Source organism: Chelonus insularis, unplaced genomic scaffold, assembly GCF_013357705.1.
Source record: "Chelonus insularis isolate UGA/USDA-ARS -01 unplaced genomic scaffold, ASM1335770v1 scaffold_277_pilon, whole genome shotgun sequence".
Taxonomy (NCBI): Eukaryota; Metazoa; Arthropoda; class Insecta; order Hymenoptera; family Braconidae; genus Chelonus; species Chelonus insularis.
In genome coordinates, this window is record NW_023276791.1 from 1,408,600 (window position 1) to 1,421,340 (window position 12,741).

Sequence of the window (12,741 nt, forward strand, 5' to 3'; positions counted from 1 at the left end):
AATGAATAACCATCGGTGAATAAATCTAATTGTCTTCGTTTACATAATTCTTATAAGAGCTCATAACAACTTGTTTCCCTTTCTCGGTCAAGTACCCCCTCTACTCCTCCATTTTGCAAACAGTGCTGAAGGAAAAAATATTAATTCATATATACGTCATCAATTTCACGCAGTATGAAAAAAGTCCATGCAAAATATGAAAATTACAAAGCGTGTGATTATATGATGTGAATCCGCGTTAAACCGAGTTTCGACATTAACTTCCAGGCGTGTGAATAAATGCTTATCTACTCTTTATTGAAATAAGTTATATTGAAGTATTAAATAAAAAAAACTTATACTTCGATGTTTATTTTCATCGCTATGCAAAAATGGTTAAACAATATTTTATTTTACCTTTTTACCAACTGATTTTATAAATAAAAAAATTTGATAAAAATTAAAATATCTATGTATTATAATTCTTTATTTTTCACTCCATGAATCAATGGTTAATTGATCAAAACATTCTCCATTGACTTCATTTAAATAAATTCTCACTCAAGGTAAAAAAAAAAATATTCTTGATCTCCATCAGACAAATGAAACTTCGATATGCTTTCTGGTACGTGCGTTTGGTTGTTTAAAGAGATAGTGAGGAGGAAAAAAATATATAAGAGAGAAATAAAGAATATAGCAAAGTACCTGACGAAGAAATGCCATACACGGCGTGGCTAATATTAATAACGTGGCAAAGTAAAAAATGTTTACTTTGTGTTACAGACGATATGAGGGCTGGAAACATGGCAACGAGTCTGGGGGTGATTGATCGGCCGTCTCTGCTTCCCCTTCGAATCGGAGTGCTTCTCTCGTCCGTAGGGATATGCTTACCTCGCAATATGCCCTGGAACGTGGCATTCTCCGACGAGTTAGACATAACAACGTACTGGCCCAAATCGAATCTTCTTGTCTCCTATGCTGTGTACAATCGACCTGTCTCCCAGCCGTTGCATAAACTGTCTTTGGGTTCTACGTTCCCATAAATCACTGCAATATCATACTGTCCCATGGGATTAAGATTAAAAGTATTTAGACATCGATTATCTATTTTTCATTCAATGATAGGTACATTTATTTTTTTGAACTTTTTGGTGGGAAATATGACATACATTTTTGTTTCTTTCAATGCATGTTTCGTCTTGAGATAAGATGCTTTTCAATGAATGAAAATCTACTTAGCAGAACGTTTACGTAGAAGTGAAGTCTTTACAGGTAAGCTAGATATGTGTCATGATTTAGTCAAAGAAATTTTGTTACAACAGCAAAGATATAGATCTCTATCTAATCGAGTTATATTTTTATTATCACTGTAAATCTTAATGTTTAATGAAGTGTTAGGAAATGGATTATTGGAAGTAATTTAAATGTTAATCGCCAAAGGAAACCGATAGGATTATTGTGTCACTTTGTAAATATATATAAACGTAATCGAATTAATTAAGTAAAGCACAAAGAATAAATATTACCTGTGAACTGGCTGACTAATAGAGTCGTAGAAATTTAAAGTCACTGCTAGTTTCTATAGTTTACATTAAAAATGAAGAGTGTCTTATTTGCTAGTGTTATTGCAATCATTTGGGTTTCCGGTAAGAATTTGTGATTAGTATAACTTGAGCAAAGTGACTCATTATTTAAATTATAATTTTAGGAGGAGCTTTAGAGTGTTATCATACTGTAGGAATTGACAAGCCTTTCAGAACAAATGATCCTACAATGAAATGTTCAAACAATCGAGATACATGCATTAAAGCATTAAGTTCTTTGAGTAAATATCGATTTATTAATACTCTCTGGATATAAATCAGTGAAAATCACTGTGAAACCGTGTATATTCACTAATTTGCAGTTATAAGACTATCACTGTTTGAATTAGTACTATTCGTATCACGGAAACAGTTAATATTCATTGGTTTATTTTCAGAGATTAAATATAAAAAAAAGGCGATAGTTCATTAAAATTACTGTAATTTTTTTCAGCAAATGGATCAAATATTGTATTACGCACTTGCACAGAAAATTTTAAATGTCTATTCAACTTTGATAATATAACTGACTATTTTTCCGTTAATACAATAGAAGAAGCTTTTGACTCTTTACATTATTGTCATGCCGATAATTGCAATGGAGCTCAATTAATTATAGCAGTATTTTCTCTTATAGTTTCAAGTCTTTTGATATCTATTTTCGGTTAATGATCAACTTTGTGGTATACCACTGAGAGAAGAGTTTAGTTATAATAACTACACGGATTTAGTTGAAAGATTTATCCAAGTATTTGGTAATTATTAATAAATGTTATTAATAAATACTAAACGCATAGTTAAAAAGCATAAGTATTATAAATTGAATGAACCAATTGATTTATGTGGGTATATTTAGTTCACATAATTAATTATTACAATTTCACTAACAATATGTAATTCTCATAGTCAACCAGAAGGCTCCAATATATAATTTATTTTCAGTAAATAAATATTTATTTCGTCGTATTCAAGTAGGGGATTTATTAATTATAACCAAATCTAAGTTGATATAAAGAAACTCTTTTCTCAGTGTATATGCTAACGAGCAAATACAGTGAAAACATGTAATATAAATCGCTATGTATATATAATATGTGACAATTGAATACATCTAAGTAATGATCTGCAAAATATAAAAAATTCTTCATTGTGTTTAATTTCTTGATTTCACTCATGGTAAGTACAATTTCATTATCAAGATCTTAACTATGTTTTCTACTAATAGACTGACACACATACGTACGTACACTACAAATCCGGAATAATTCAAGTGTTTGGTAATAAAACACGTAAGTGTTTATAATGTTGAACACCATAAGCAAACTATAGCATTTTAGTGAACACTTAGAAATGTTTAAAATTTGTCTATACAACTGCAACAGTTTGGTGGTAATGTTTAACGTTGTAAACACTTGAAGTGTTTAATTTCTAAATCCTTTAATTTGTAGTGTATGTACACACATATATATACATGCATTTTAAAGTTTCTTATATGCTTTTAAATCTCTTAAAACGTGAAAAAATGAGCAAATAATGAATTTCAACAATCGATCTCATTACGGTAATTTCCTAATGGGAAGTTAATGAAACGAGTTTATTAATATTTTTTTAATTATGTTCAGTGAATAATTTGTTTCTTATAATATGTGATTGCATGAAAAATTGCAATTCTTTTCTCGACTATGAAAATTCAGATAGTGCAATAAAAAGTGTAGACTCTAGAATATTGTGGTCATTATTATTGCAATGGTGCTTGATTATTTATCACTGTTTCGTCCATTTTATTTGTAAGTCATTTTATATCCATTTTAGTAAATTATTAACTCAATTGTGTGTATTATTTAGTAAATATGTCATGGAATTATTTCATGAACTTCTTTCTATATAATGTATAAAAATATAATGAATCTCAACTAATCTATTAAATGAATATCAACTAATTTTCTAAAAAATTTGTTATCAAGCCTACATTAGGCAGCGTTGACTGGAAATTGTAATGGTTTTTAAGTATACTTAATGAAAATCTGTTGATATTAATTTCAAACTATTGTATCATTTATTGCTTTTAATTTCTTATTGATTATATCGTCAGTCAAGTCTCAGACAGAGAATAGACATCACCTGTGAACTAATAACTTCCTAAAGTTATAAAAATTTTAAGTCACCGCTAGTCTCTATTAGTTTACATTAAAAATGAAGTGCATCTTATTTGCTAGTATTATTGCAATCATTTTTGCTTCTGGTAAGAATTTGTTATCGATTTAAGTTAGATAAAGTGATTCATTATTTAAATTATAATTTTAGGAGAAGCATTAAAGTGTTATCAATCAGCAGAAATCGATGGACCTTTTAACAAAAGTTCTATCATAGAATGTACAAACGACCTGGATACATGTGTCATAGCTAAAACGGCTGGGGGTAAATATCGATTTGTTGATTAATATAGATAAGATGAGTTTATTGAAATTGTTTCAATTATTTTCAGTGGGAGAATCGCTTTTGATAATACGCGATTGTACCGAAAATTTTGAAACTTTGTACGACTATGACGAATCAAATGATGTAATGGATGATTCTTTCATCTCTGTAGATCATTGTGATTTCGACTATTGCAATGATGCTCAATCATTTATCATTGCTTCTTCCATCTTATTTGCAAGTCTTTTTATATCTATTTTTGCAAATTATTAAGTCAATTGTATGTATTATCTAGTAAATATGTCACGAAATTATATAAGTAACTTTTATCTGTGTGATGTATGACAATCTAATAAATCTCATTAATCTAAATCGTATAAACATATGACATATTTCCTAAAGAAATTTTAGGCATTATGTAATAATTTAATGGCTTTTAAATAGACCAAACAAAAATCTGTTGATGTACATACAAAACTTTATCTTATCACCCATCAATTTTCGTTTCTGACTAATCATTTCGTCAGTCGAATGTAGAACAGAGAATAGATATCTGTAAACTACCTACCTACCAAAATTTGAAGTCATTAATGGTGTCTATTGTAGTAATTCAAAATGAAAAGTGTGTTATTTGCTAGTATTATTGCAACCATTTTCGTTTCTGGTAAGAATTTATTATTAGATTAACTTGACCAAGATGACTGATTATTCAAATTATAATTTTAGGAGAAGCTATAAAGTGTTATTATTCCATAGAAATTGATAAACCCTTCAACACTAGTGCTCGATTAATTCCATGTTTGCAAGAAGAAGATAAATGCATAAAAATAACAATAACGCTTGGTATGAGTTTTTTAAAAATAAAAATAGACAGTTTTTAGTAATTTTATTTAAAATCATTTTCAGGGAATAAAACAAATATTTTCGGACATTCTTGTTATAGTAATGAATTATCTTTGAGACGGGACATCGAGCAAATAAGGAGTAAAATGAAAATAAATAACAAAACTATCGATGTTTCAGATGAAATATTAAACTTTTGTAGTTATGATAGTTGTAACGAGGTTCCAACAATTAGAGCAGTATTTTCCGTAGTATTTCCAAGTTTTTTATTATCTATTTTTTCAAATTATTGAATTTATTGTACATATTGACTAAGAAATATAGTAGCAAAAATTTTAATTCCTATATTTTTATTTAAATAATATACGACCATTCATTAACTCATATTGACAAAAATAGAACTAATGTTTAAGATTTTTACTTATCATATGTGAAAATAGATTTTATTGAAAAAGATTGACTCAATGTTGAATTTTACTCATTGTGAGTACAATTCTTATCACATGGGAAAATATATTTACCACTTTCAACATATACACACATTCTATGATTCAGAAAAAATTTTTTGTCAATGTACTCACAAAATTCTTATCATTCATCACTTTTTATTTTTAACTGATCATTTCATCAGTCTAGTGTAGCACAGAAAATAGATATTACTTACGAACTGCCTAAACAAGTTATATTTAACAATTAATATTTTTACGGTAAATTTAAAAAATGAAGTGTCTCCTATTTGGTACAATCATAGTGCTTATTATCGTTTCAGGTAAGAATCCACGATTAATCTAACTTGAACAAATCGATTCGTGATTTAAATAATAATTTTAGGAGATGCTTTGAACTGTTATCATTGTATAGAAGTTGATAAACCTTTCAACGCTAGTTCTCTATCAATGCCATGTTCGTTCCAAAATGATTTATGTGCCAAAATAACAAATAAACTGAGTAACTATCAGATTTATAAAAAATTAAAACGAAACTTCCTCTGTTAAATTCAGTTTAATCATTTCTAGAAAATGGGACGAAAATTGTCATACGTGGTTGCTATAAACATTTAATTATTAGTCCTTTCAATCTGTTATGGACAATGGAACCAATTGGAATATCCTCATTTAGGAATGAAGACTTAGACTTTTCATGTGATCATTTTTGTGACACTAATAATTGCAATGGTGCTCAATCCATTGTTGCAGTATTTTCCATCATGTTTTCTAGCCTTTTGTTGTCAGTTTTTGCTAGTTATTAATTTAAGTAAATAGCACTGCATAAAATTTTTTATTTAATATAAAATAGTTGTTAAATACAATATATCACTTATTCCAACTGTATTTGGAGAAATTTTCAATCATAATCAATTTCATTATGTTATTATTGTATGTTATAGAGTCAAAAGTAGATTAATTAAGATTTACTTTAGAGTAGTAAAATGAATTCTTGTCACATGACTCAGCCGAATTTATTTGATAGTGAAAAAATGAAACTTTATCTTATCATTTGTTACTGATCATTTCATTAGTCTAGTATAGCACAGAGAATAGACATTACCTGTGAATTCCCTAGTCAAGTTATATTTTCAAATTAATAATTTTTCTTATAAATTCGAAAGATGAAGTGTCTTCTATTCAGTGGAATTATTGTGCTGCTGGTTATTTCAGGTAAGAATTAAATAGACAAAAATTAAATTCAAGATTATAATTCTTAAATTGTTCTTTCAGGAGAAACGTTGAAATGTTACTATTCTCTAGGAATTGATAATCCTTTTAACGGAAGTGATTCTATAATAACATGTTCAAAAGGATTAAATATGTGTTTTCAATCATCCACCTCTTTGTGTTAGTATGAAATTTTTTAAATAAAAGTTAATAATAAAAAATTATTCATTCAATTTATTTTAAATATTTGTAGCAAATGGATCAGCTGTAGATTTACGTACTTGTGTCACAGCTTCTGAAGTTACCACTCCTGAATTTAATGATTTAATCAAGAAATTACCAGCAGATGTAAAACTAATGGATAATTACATTCGAATTCATTGTAGTACTGATTACTGTAATGGTGCTAATTCGATTCTTGCAGGACTTTCAATAGTATTTGCTAGTCTTTGTATATTTATATTCTAAAGTAATTAATTCATTAAACATATAAAATGATAAATATTATTTCAATCATATTATAAATCTTAATGGTATTAAATATGGCTGAATATTGAATAAATAATAAAAGACATTATTGGTGGAATTATTTTAGATGTGTAGTGAATGCTGACGTTTTTTTTTTATAAGTAATATAAATGAGTAAAAACATAATTCAATTACTGAAGAAAATGTACAATAAGTTACATCACTGTTGATTTATTGTTTTTGAACTGTTATTTAATTAAATCTCCTGCTTCTTCATACAAACGAATCGAATCATCTTATGTCACATTTGCGGAATAAACTGTAATTTTTATTTGCTACTCGTAAGCTGAATACTTGACTTATAATTGAAAAAAAATGTCCTTTCAATGTGTACATGATACTTTATCTAATCGTTCATTTCTTATCATATACTATTAATTATTAGACTAACTCAGTATAATACATGATAAACATTAATTGTGAATTAACTTCCTGGGAAAATTATTTCAATTTGGAATTATCAGTATTCTTTACTGTTAAATTAAAAAAAAGAAAATTGTGTACTATTTGCTGGAAGTATAGCACTTATTTTCATTTGTGGTGAAACATTACAACTGATTAAAATTCGATGCAATTATTAATTGTTTACATTATCATTTTAGGAGGATATTTAAACTGTTATTATTTCTTAAGTATGGATAAACCTTTTAACACCAGTGATCAATCAATTGAATGCTTGCAAAAATCAGATCAATGTATCAAAGTCTCCTCTGACGTCAGTAAGAACTATTTTTTTTGTTATTTTTCTATTAAAATTGTTCATTAAATTAATTTTAATTATTTTTGGTGAATAGGACATCTTTGGTATACCGTTCTTGTGCCGAAAATGCCTTATCATTTATAAAAGCTATGGGTATATTTGTAGAGAACAAAACTCTTAGTTATTTGTATTGGGATTTCTGTGATACGGACAATTGCAATGGCGATTAATCGATGATTATAATTTTTTCGACCATACTTAAAAAAAATTAAATTATAATTAAATGAATTATGTTATCATGTGTATTTATATGACTATTAAACATCCCGTATGAAAAAATTTCGTTCCCCAAATGTTCCCCAGTAGAGAAGTTCCGCGACGTTTCCCCCGTGGAACGTAAAATAATGGATTTTTTTTATGTTTGACCGGATTCCGCATTTCTACGTTTCAAGACGAAGAAAATGAGTGGTCAAACTTGAAAATCGGATAACTTTGATTTTTCGACCCCAAAAAATGGCAAGTGGTACCCCTTTCCATCTTTTTAGGCCAAAAAATAAAGGTACTCCGATTTTGATGATTGAGGGCTCATTCTCTTCGTCTTGATGCGTAGAAATGCGGAATCGGGGCACAGCCCGAAAAAGTTCACTTTAACACCCTAAAAAAGGGGTAAAACTGGATACAAATTACGAATAATCATCCCCTTGACTTTAAACCCCTATAACTCATGAACGGACGGTCCAATAACTGTTTTTAGGGATGTTTTGAAAACCTCAAAATCTAAGCTAAATATGCATATCTATGAAAATCATTTTTTGATGTCTTGTGTAAGAGTTTTGAAGATCCAAAGTCAGAGTAAGGGTCAAAAACCATCTTTTCTTTGACTTTGGATCTTCATAACGCGCTGAGAAATTATCAGACGATGATTTTTAAGAGGTATTTTGAAACTCCAGAATCTAAGCTAAAGATACATATCCACGAAAAGCGTTTAAAAAATTATTTTCATCCTAAAAATTACCAAAATAGTTGGCAAACTCCTAAAAAAATGTGATTTTTTTTTATATTTTAGCGATTTTAAGGGTGAAAGAAATTTTTTAAATACTTTTCATAGATACGCATATTTAGCTTAGATTTTGAGGTTTTCAAAACATCCCTAAAAACAGTTATTGGACCGTCCGTTCATGAGTTATAGGGGTTTAAAGTCAAGGGGATGATTATTCGTAATTTGTATCCAGTTTTACCCCTTTTTGAGGGTGTTAAAGTGAACTTTTTCGGGCTGTGCCCCGATTCCGCATTTCTACGCATCAAGACGAAGAGAATGAGCCCTCAATCATCAAAATCGGAGTACCTTTATTTTTTGGCCTAAAAAAATGGAAAGGGGGACCACTTGCCATTTTTTGGGGTCGAAAAATCAAAGTTATCCGATTTTCAAGTTTGACCACTTATTTTCTTCGTCTTGAAACGTAGAAATGCGGAATCTGGTCAATCATATAAAAATCCATTATCTCACTTCTAAAATGGGGTAAAACGGGAACTTGCTTCAATTTTAGTATAAATTATGGTCCAATCATGATCTTAACTATATCGACTTTGTCCCTTTCTTTCAGATCTTTGATATAAGCCCGCGATCAACTCCATATCATCGTTAGCATAGAAGTTATGCACATTTTCATGTTTTACAGTTTTTTGCCAATTTATCATTATTTTATTAATTTCATTTGTATATAGTTTTTGCAAGTAGAAAACATCTAAAGTACGTTTGGTGTAGAGAGAAAAAATTGATTGTTTAACATTTACTTAACTCTAGTAAACAAAATATTTATCTTGTAATTTATAAGAAATTTCATCTCAATGAGCATACGATACAGTATCTATTCACTATCGCTTATCACTTATTAGTGACCATCAGAGTAGTATACTACAACACTGAGGATACGCGTCAATTGTTAATTAACTCTCTGGTAAAATTATTTTAGTTTGGAATTATCAGTAATCTTTACTGTCGAAATAAAAAAATGAAGTGTGTACTATTTGCTGGAATTATAGCATCTATTTTCATTTTTGGTAAGACATTGCAACTGATAAAAATTAAATACAGTTATTTATTATTAAAATTATTCTTTTAGGAGAAGCTCTGGAATGTTATCATACTCATGTAATTAATAAAGTTTACCCAATTGATCAATCAATTGAATGCTTGCAACAATCGGATCAATGTGTCAAAGTATCATCTGGCTTCAGTAAGGATTATTTTTTTTTTGTTATTAAAAAACGATTTTATTTTTTATTTTTCTATTAAAATTATTCATTAAATTTATTTTAATTATTTTTAGTAAATGGGACATCTTTGTTATTCCGTTCTTGTACCGAAAATGCCTTATCATTTATAATAGCTATAAGTGTGTTCGTGGAAAATAAGACTCTTAGTTATATGAATCTGGATTTTTGTGATACTGACAATTGCAATAGTGCTCAATCAATTTATGCAATTCTTTCGACCATACTTACAAGTCTTTTTGTATCTATTTTCACAAGTTATTAACTTTTTAAAACTGTTAGCAAAGAAATATAGTAAAAATTATACTATAAATTACCATTTGTATTCTATAAAAATGAAGGAGTGGAAATTATTGCGAAATAGTAATAAGACTACAACTTGAAACAGCATTATTATAATTATAGAATCAGTGAATACTTATTACTTTACACCCGCTTGCAATAATTTTCATGATGTTATTTTAAAAGAGTATCATGTAGAAAATAGAATCAATTCATTAAATTATAGTTAATATTCTTGAGTTTAATGCTCGAATTAATTGTTATGAAAAAAGTATATTTACTATCAATAAAGTATATTTTCTCCTAGCCATAAATAATAAATGAATCAATTCTAGAAAATAAACTATTTTATCTAGTAAATAATAATATAGATAAAAAATATTTTAATCGTCTAAAAAATTTTTTATTATAACTTCAATAGATTAAAATATAGAATATTTTGTTGATTAATACCAAAAATATTGAAGTTTGTAATATTTAAAAATTTTTATTGCAAAAAGTTACAACGATAATCACCTCAAATATCATTGTATTTGCTCTAGTTCCAGTGAAGTGTTTATTCTATCTATTTCCTGTTCATGAAAATAAAGATAAAATGTAAATCCAATGAGATAAAACGAAAAATTTTGTATCACTACTTGCTGAATAACATTACACAATATCTATGATAGATATAAAACATTTGCCTATTTTTATATTTATTCATCCATCAAGAAATGTAATCAATTATTTTTATTTTACAAATGTGGTCAATATAAATGTGCAGTTTATGATGTGTTTGATTTTTTCCCTAACAACTGTATCAAAATAAAGATGTATTCACGTGAATGGAGCCATGTATCACATGTTTTAAGATTGCTCCACTTTCACATCATTTAAAAGCAATTAAGTTGAAATATTTTCTATTCTAGGCCACGTGCACCCCAAATGTTCCTAGGGATCGATACAATTTTACGATCTTGAAAATTGCATCACAATGGTTTTAGCTACGTTGGATTCAATGATGATGGTACCGTAAAAATCCTACGATCCTTGACTCCAATAACTGCATGTGGACCAGACCGTGATCTAGTTCATCCTGTTTGATTTACTGCTTCTTCGGTTTTAAATATATAGGTAAGGGATTTAATCTCTATTTAAAATACTTTCATTCAATTCAAATGCATCTAGTACATTCTTTAGAAAATCCTCAATATGTAAAACACGGTTAGAAATTATTTTCAGATTCATTCAACCAACTCTAAATAATAAAAATGATTAAAAGAAATATTTATATCCTATTATTGGAATGCAAGGTTGTATAAAGACATTGATAAATCTTTTTTAAAAATAAAAAAAAAATTATTTACTGTAAAAACGTGGATTACAATTCAAAAGCAATGTTATTCAAGTGTATATATCACACAGCTATGCATCATCTTCAGGAAAAAGCGTGTATACAATAAGCTATATGTTAGTTGATATGAAAACTTTTTACATAACATTGAACGATAATAAAAGAAAATCATTGATGATAATTCTTTGATTGTCTAGAAATAGATTATTAAAAAACTGATAAAATCAATCCCATTAACGGATATAATTTTCTTTGAATTATTTTATTTTTATATCAATGAAATTCAGTAAAAGAAGGTTTTGAGAGATTCAGAAAGTACATAACCGACGGTAATAAATAATATGAGTCAAATAAATCACTTACCTTGAATTTTTTAACATAAACATTAAAAAAATAAGTGTGCTGATGATTATTAGCAAATGCTGATAAAATTTAACATACAAAGAATCATAAATTATTTTTAAGCGATTTATTAATTGTAGCATGTAATTTAATTAAAAAATTAGTGAACAATGAGTTGATTAAAATCAAGAAAATGCTTGTGTTGAATATTTATAAAATTATTTTATAATTATTGCAATTTTTTACAATGATTGATTAGTGCTGGTCTTGAATTACGGGGATGAAATAAATGAAGTTGTTTGGGATAACAATAGGTCAAGTTTTCATAAACAGATGGGAATAAATCTGTATTTTATGTACAGTTATGTGTATAGTATTTAAAATTAAATGACAAAAATGGAATGATAAGAGATAATAGTGATTCTGAAAATAAAAATTACAAGATAAGTAATAAGTGTGAGATTGAGTTGTTTTAGCTGAAGTAGTCACATCTTAAATCTGTCCGAATAGCCATTAGAGTATCATTAATCTTAATTTCTATCAGTGCATAAAATATTGATGATTCTGTCATGAGAGTTCATGATTTACAAATCAGTTTTTCATCGATTCATCAACTTGATCATGAAACAATACATTTACTTTGTGATAAAATCTGCGGTTTACAACTTAATTTATCAATCAGTGAAAAATTAGTCTCATTACATTTTCTTTTCTTCTTTAAATTACCAGTGTTTTGTTTACATTGATGATTTCATCTAGATTCATTGGAAGCAAATCATTAAGATCATCTGAGATCTTAGT

The 12,741-nt window shown here is 27.9% G+C and overlaps 2 protein-coding genes and 1 long non-coding RNA gene across 3 annotated transcripts; all 3 read left to right on the forward strand.

The window, feature by feature from the left end:
• Positions 1-6,354: 6,354 nt before the first annotated feature.
• Positions 6,355-6,968, forward strand: LOC118073339 (uncharacterized). Its single transcript, XM_035093768.1, has 3 exons — positions 6,355-6,481; positions 6,542-6,658; positions 6,732-6,968. Exons 1-3 carry the CDS (start codon positions 6,433-6,435, stop codon positions 6,944-6,946), a joined length of 381 nt encoding a protein of 126 aa, XP_034949659.1. The 5' UTR covers positions 6,355-6,432; the 3' UTR covers positions 6,947-6,968.
• Positions 6,969-7,407: 439 nt separating this feature from the next.
• On the forward strand, positions 7,408-8,023 carry LOC118073336 (uncharacterized). The gene is made up of 3 exons (XR_004691093.1): positions 7,408-7,522; positions 7,609-7,725; positions 7,801-8,023. It is a non-coding gene; the product is annotated as an uncharacterized lncRNA (long non-coding RNA).
• Positions 8,024-9,325: 1,302 nt separating this feature from the next.
• Positions 9,326-10,576, forward strand: LOC118073264 (uncharacterized). Its single transcript, XM_035093658.1, has 3 exons — positions 9,326-9,767; positions 9,830-9,943; positions 10,037-10,576. Exons 1-3 carry the CDS (start codon positions 9,719-9,721, stop codon positions 10,243-10,245), a joined length of 372 nt encoding a protein of 123 aa, XP_034949549.1. The 5' UTR covers positions 9,326-9,718; the 3' UTR covers positions 10,246-10,576.
• The last annotated feature ends 2,165 nt before the right edge of the window (positions 10,577-12,741 follow it).

Excerpts from the sequence above, each read along its gene's own strand:
- LOC118073339 (XM_035093768.1), top strand. The coding sequence starts at position 6,433 with ATGAAGTGTCTTCTATTCAGTGGAATTATTGTGCTGCTGGTTATTTCA. Across the intron at positions 6,482-6,541 it reads TGTGCTGCTGGTTATTTCAG|GAGAAACGTTGAAATGTTAC; the intron begins GTAAGAATTAAA and ends TTGTTCTTTCAG. Across the intron at positions 6,659-6,731 it reads TCAATCATCCACCTCTTTGT|CAAATGGATCAGCTGTAGAT; the intron begins GTTAGTATGAAA and ends AAATATTTGTAG.
- LOC118073264 (XM_035093658.1), top strand. The coding sequence starts at position 9,719 with ATGAAGTGTGTACTATTTGCTGGAATTATAGCATCTATTTTCATTTTT. Across the intron at positions 9,768-9,829 it reads AGCATCTATTTTCATTTTTG|GAGAAGCTCTGGAATGTTAT; the intron begins GTAAGACATTGC and ends TTATTCTTTTAG. Across the intron at positions 9,944-10,036 it reads CAAAGTATCATCTGGCTTCA|TAAATGGGACATCTTTGTTA; the intron begins GTAAGGATTATT and ends AATTATTTTTAG.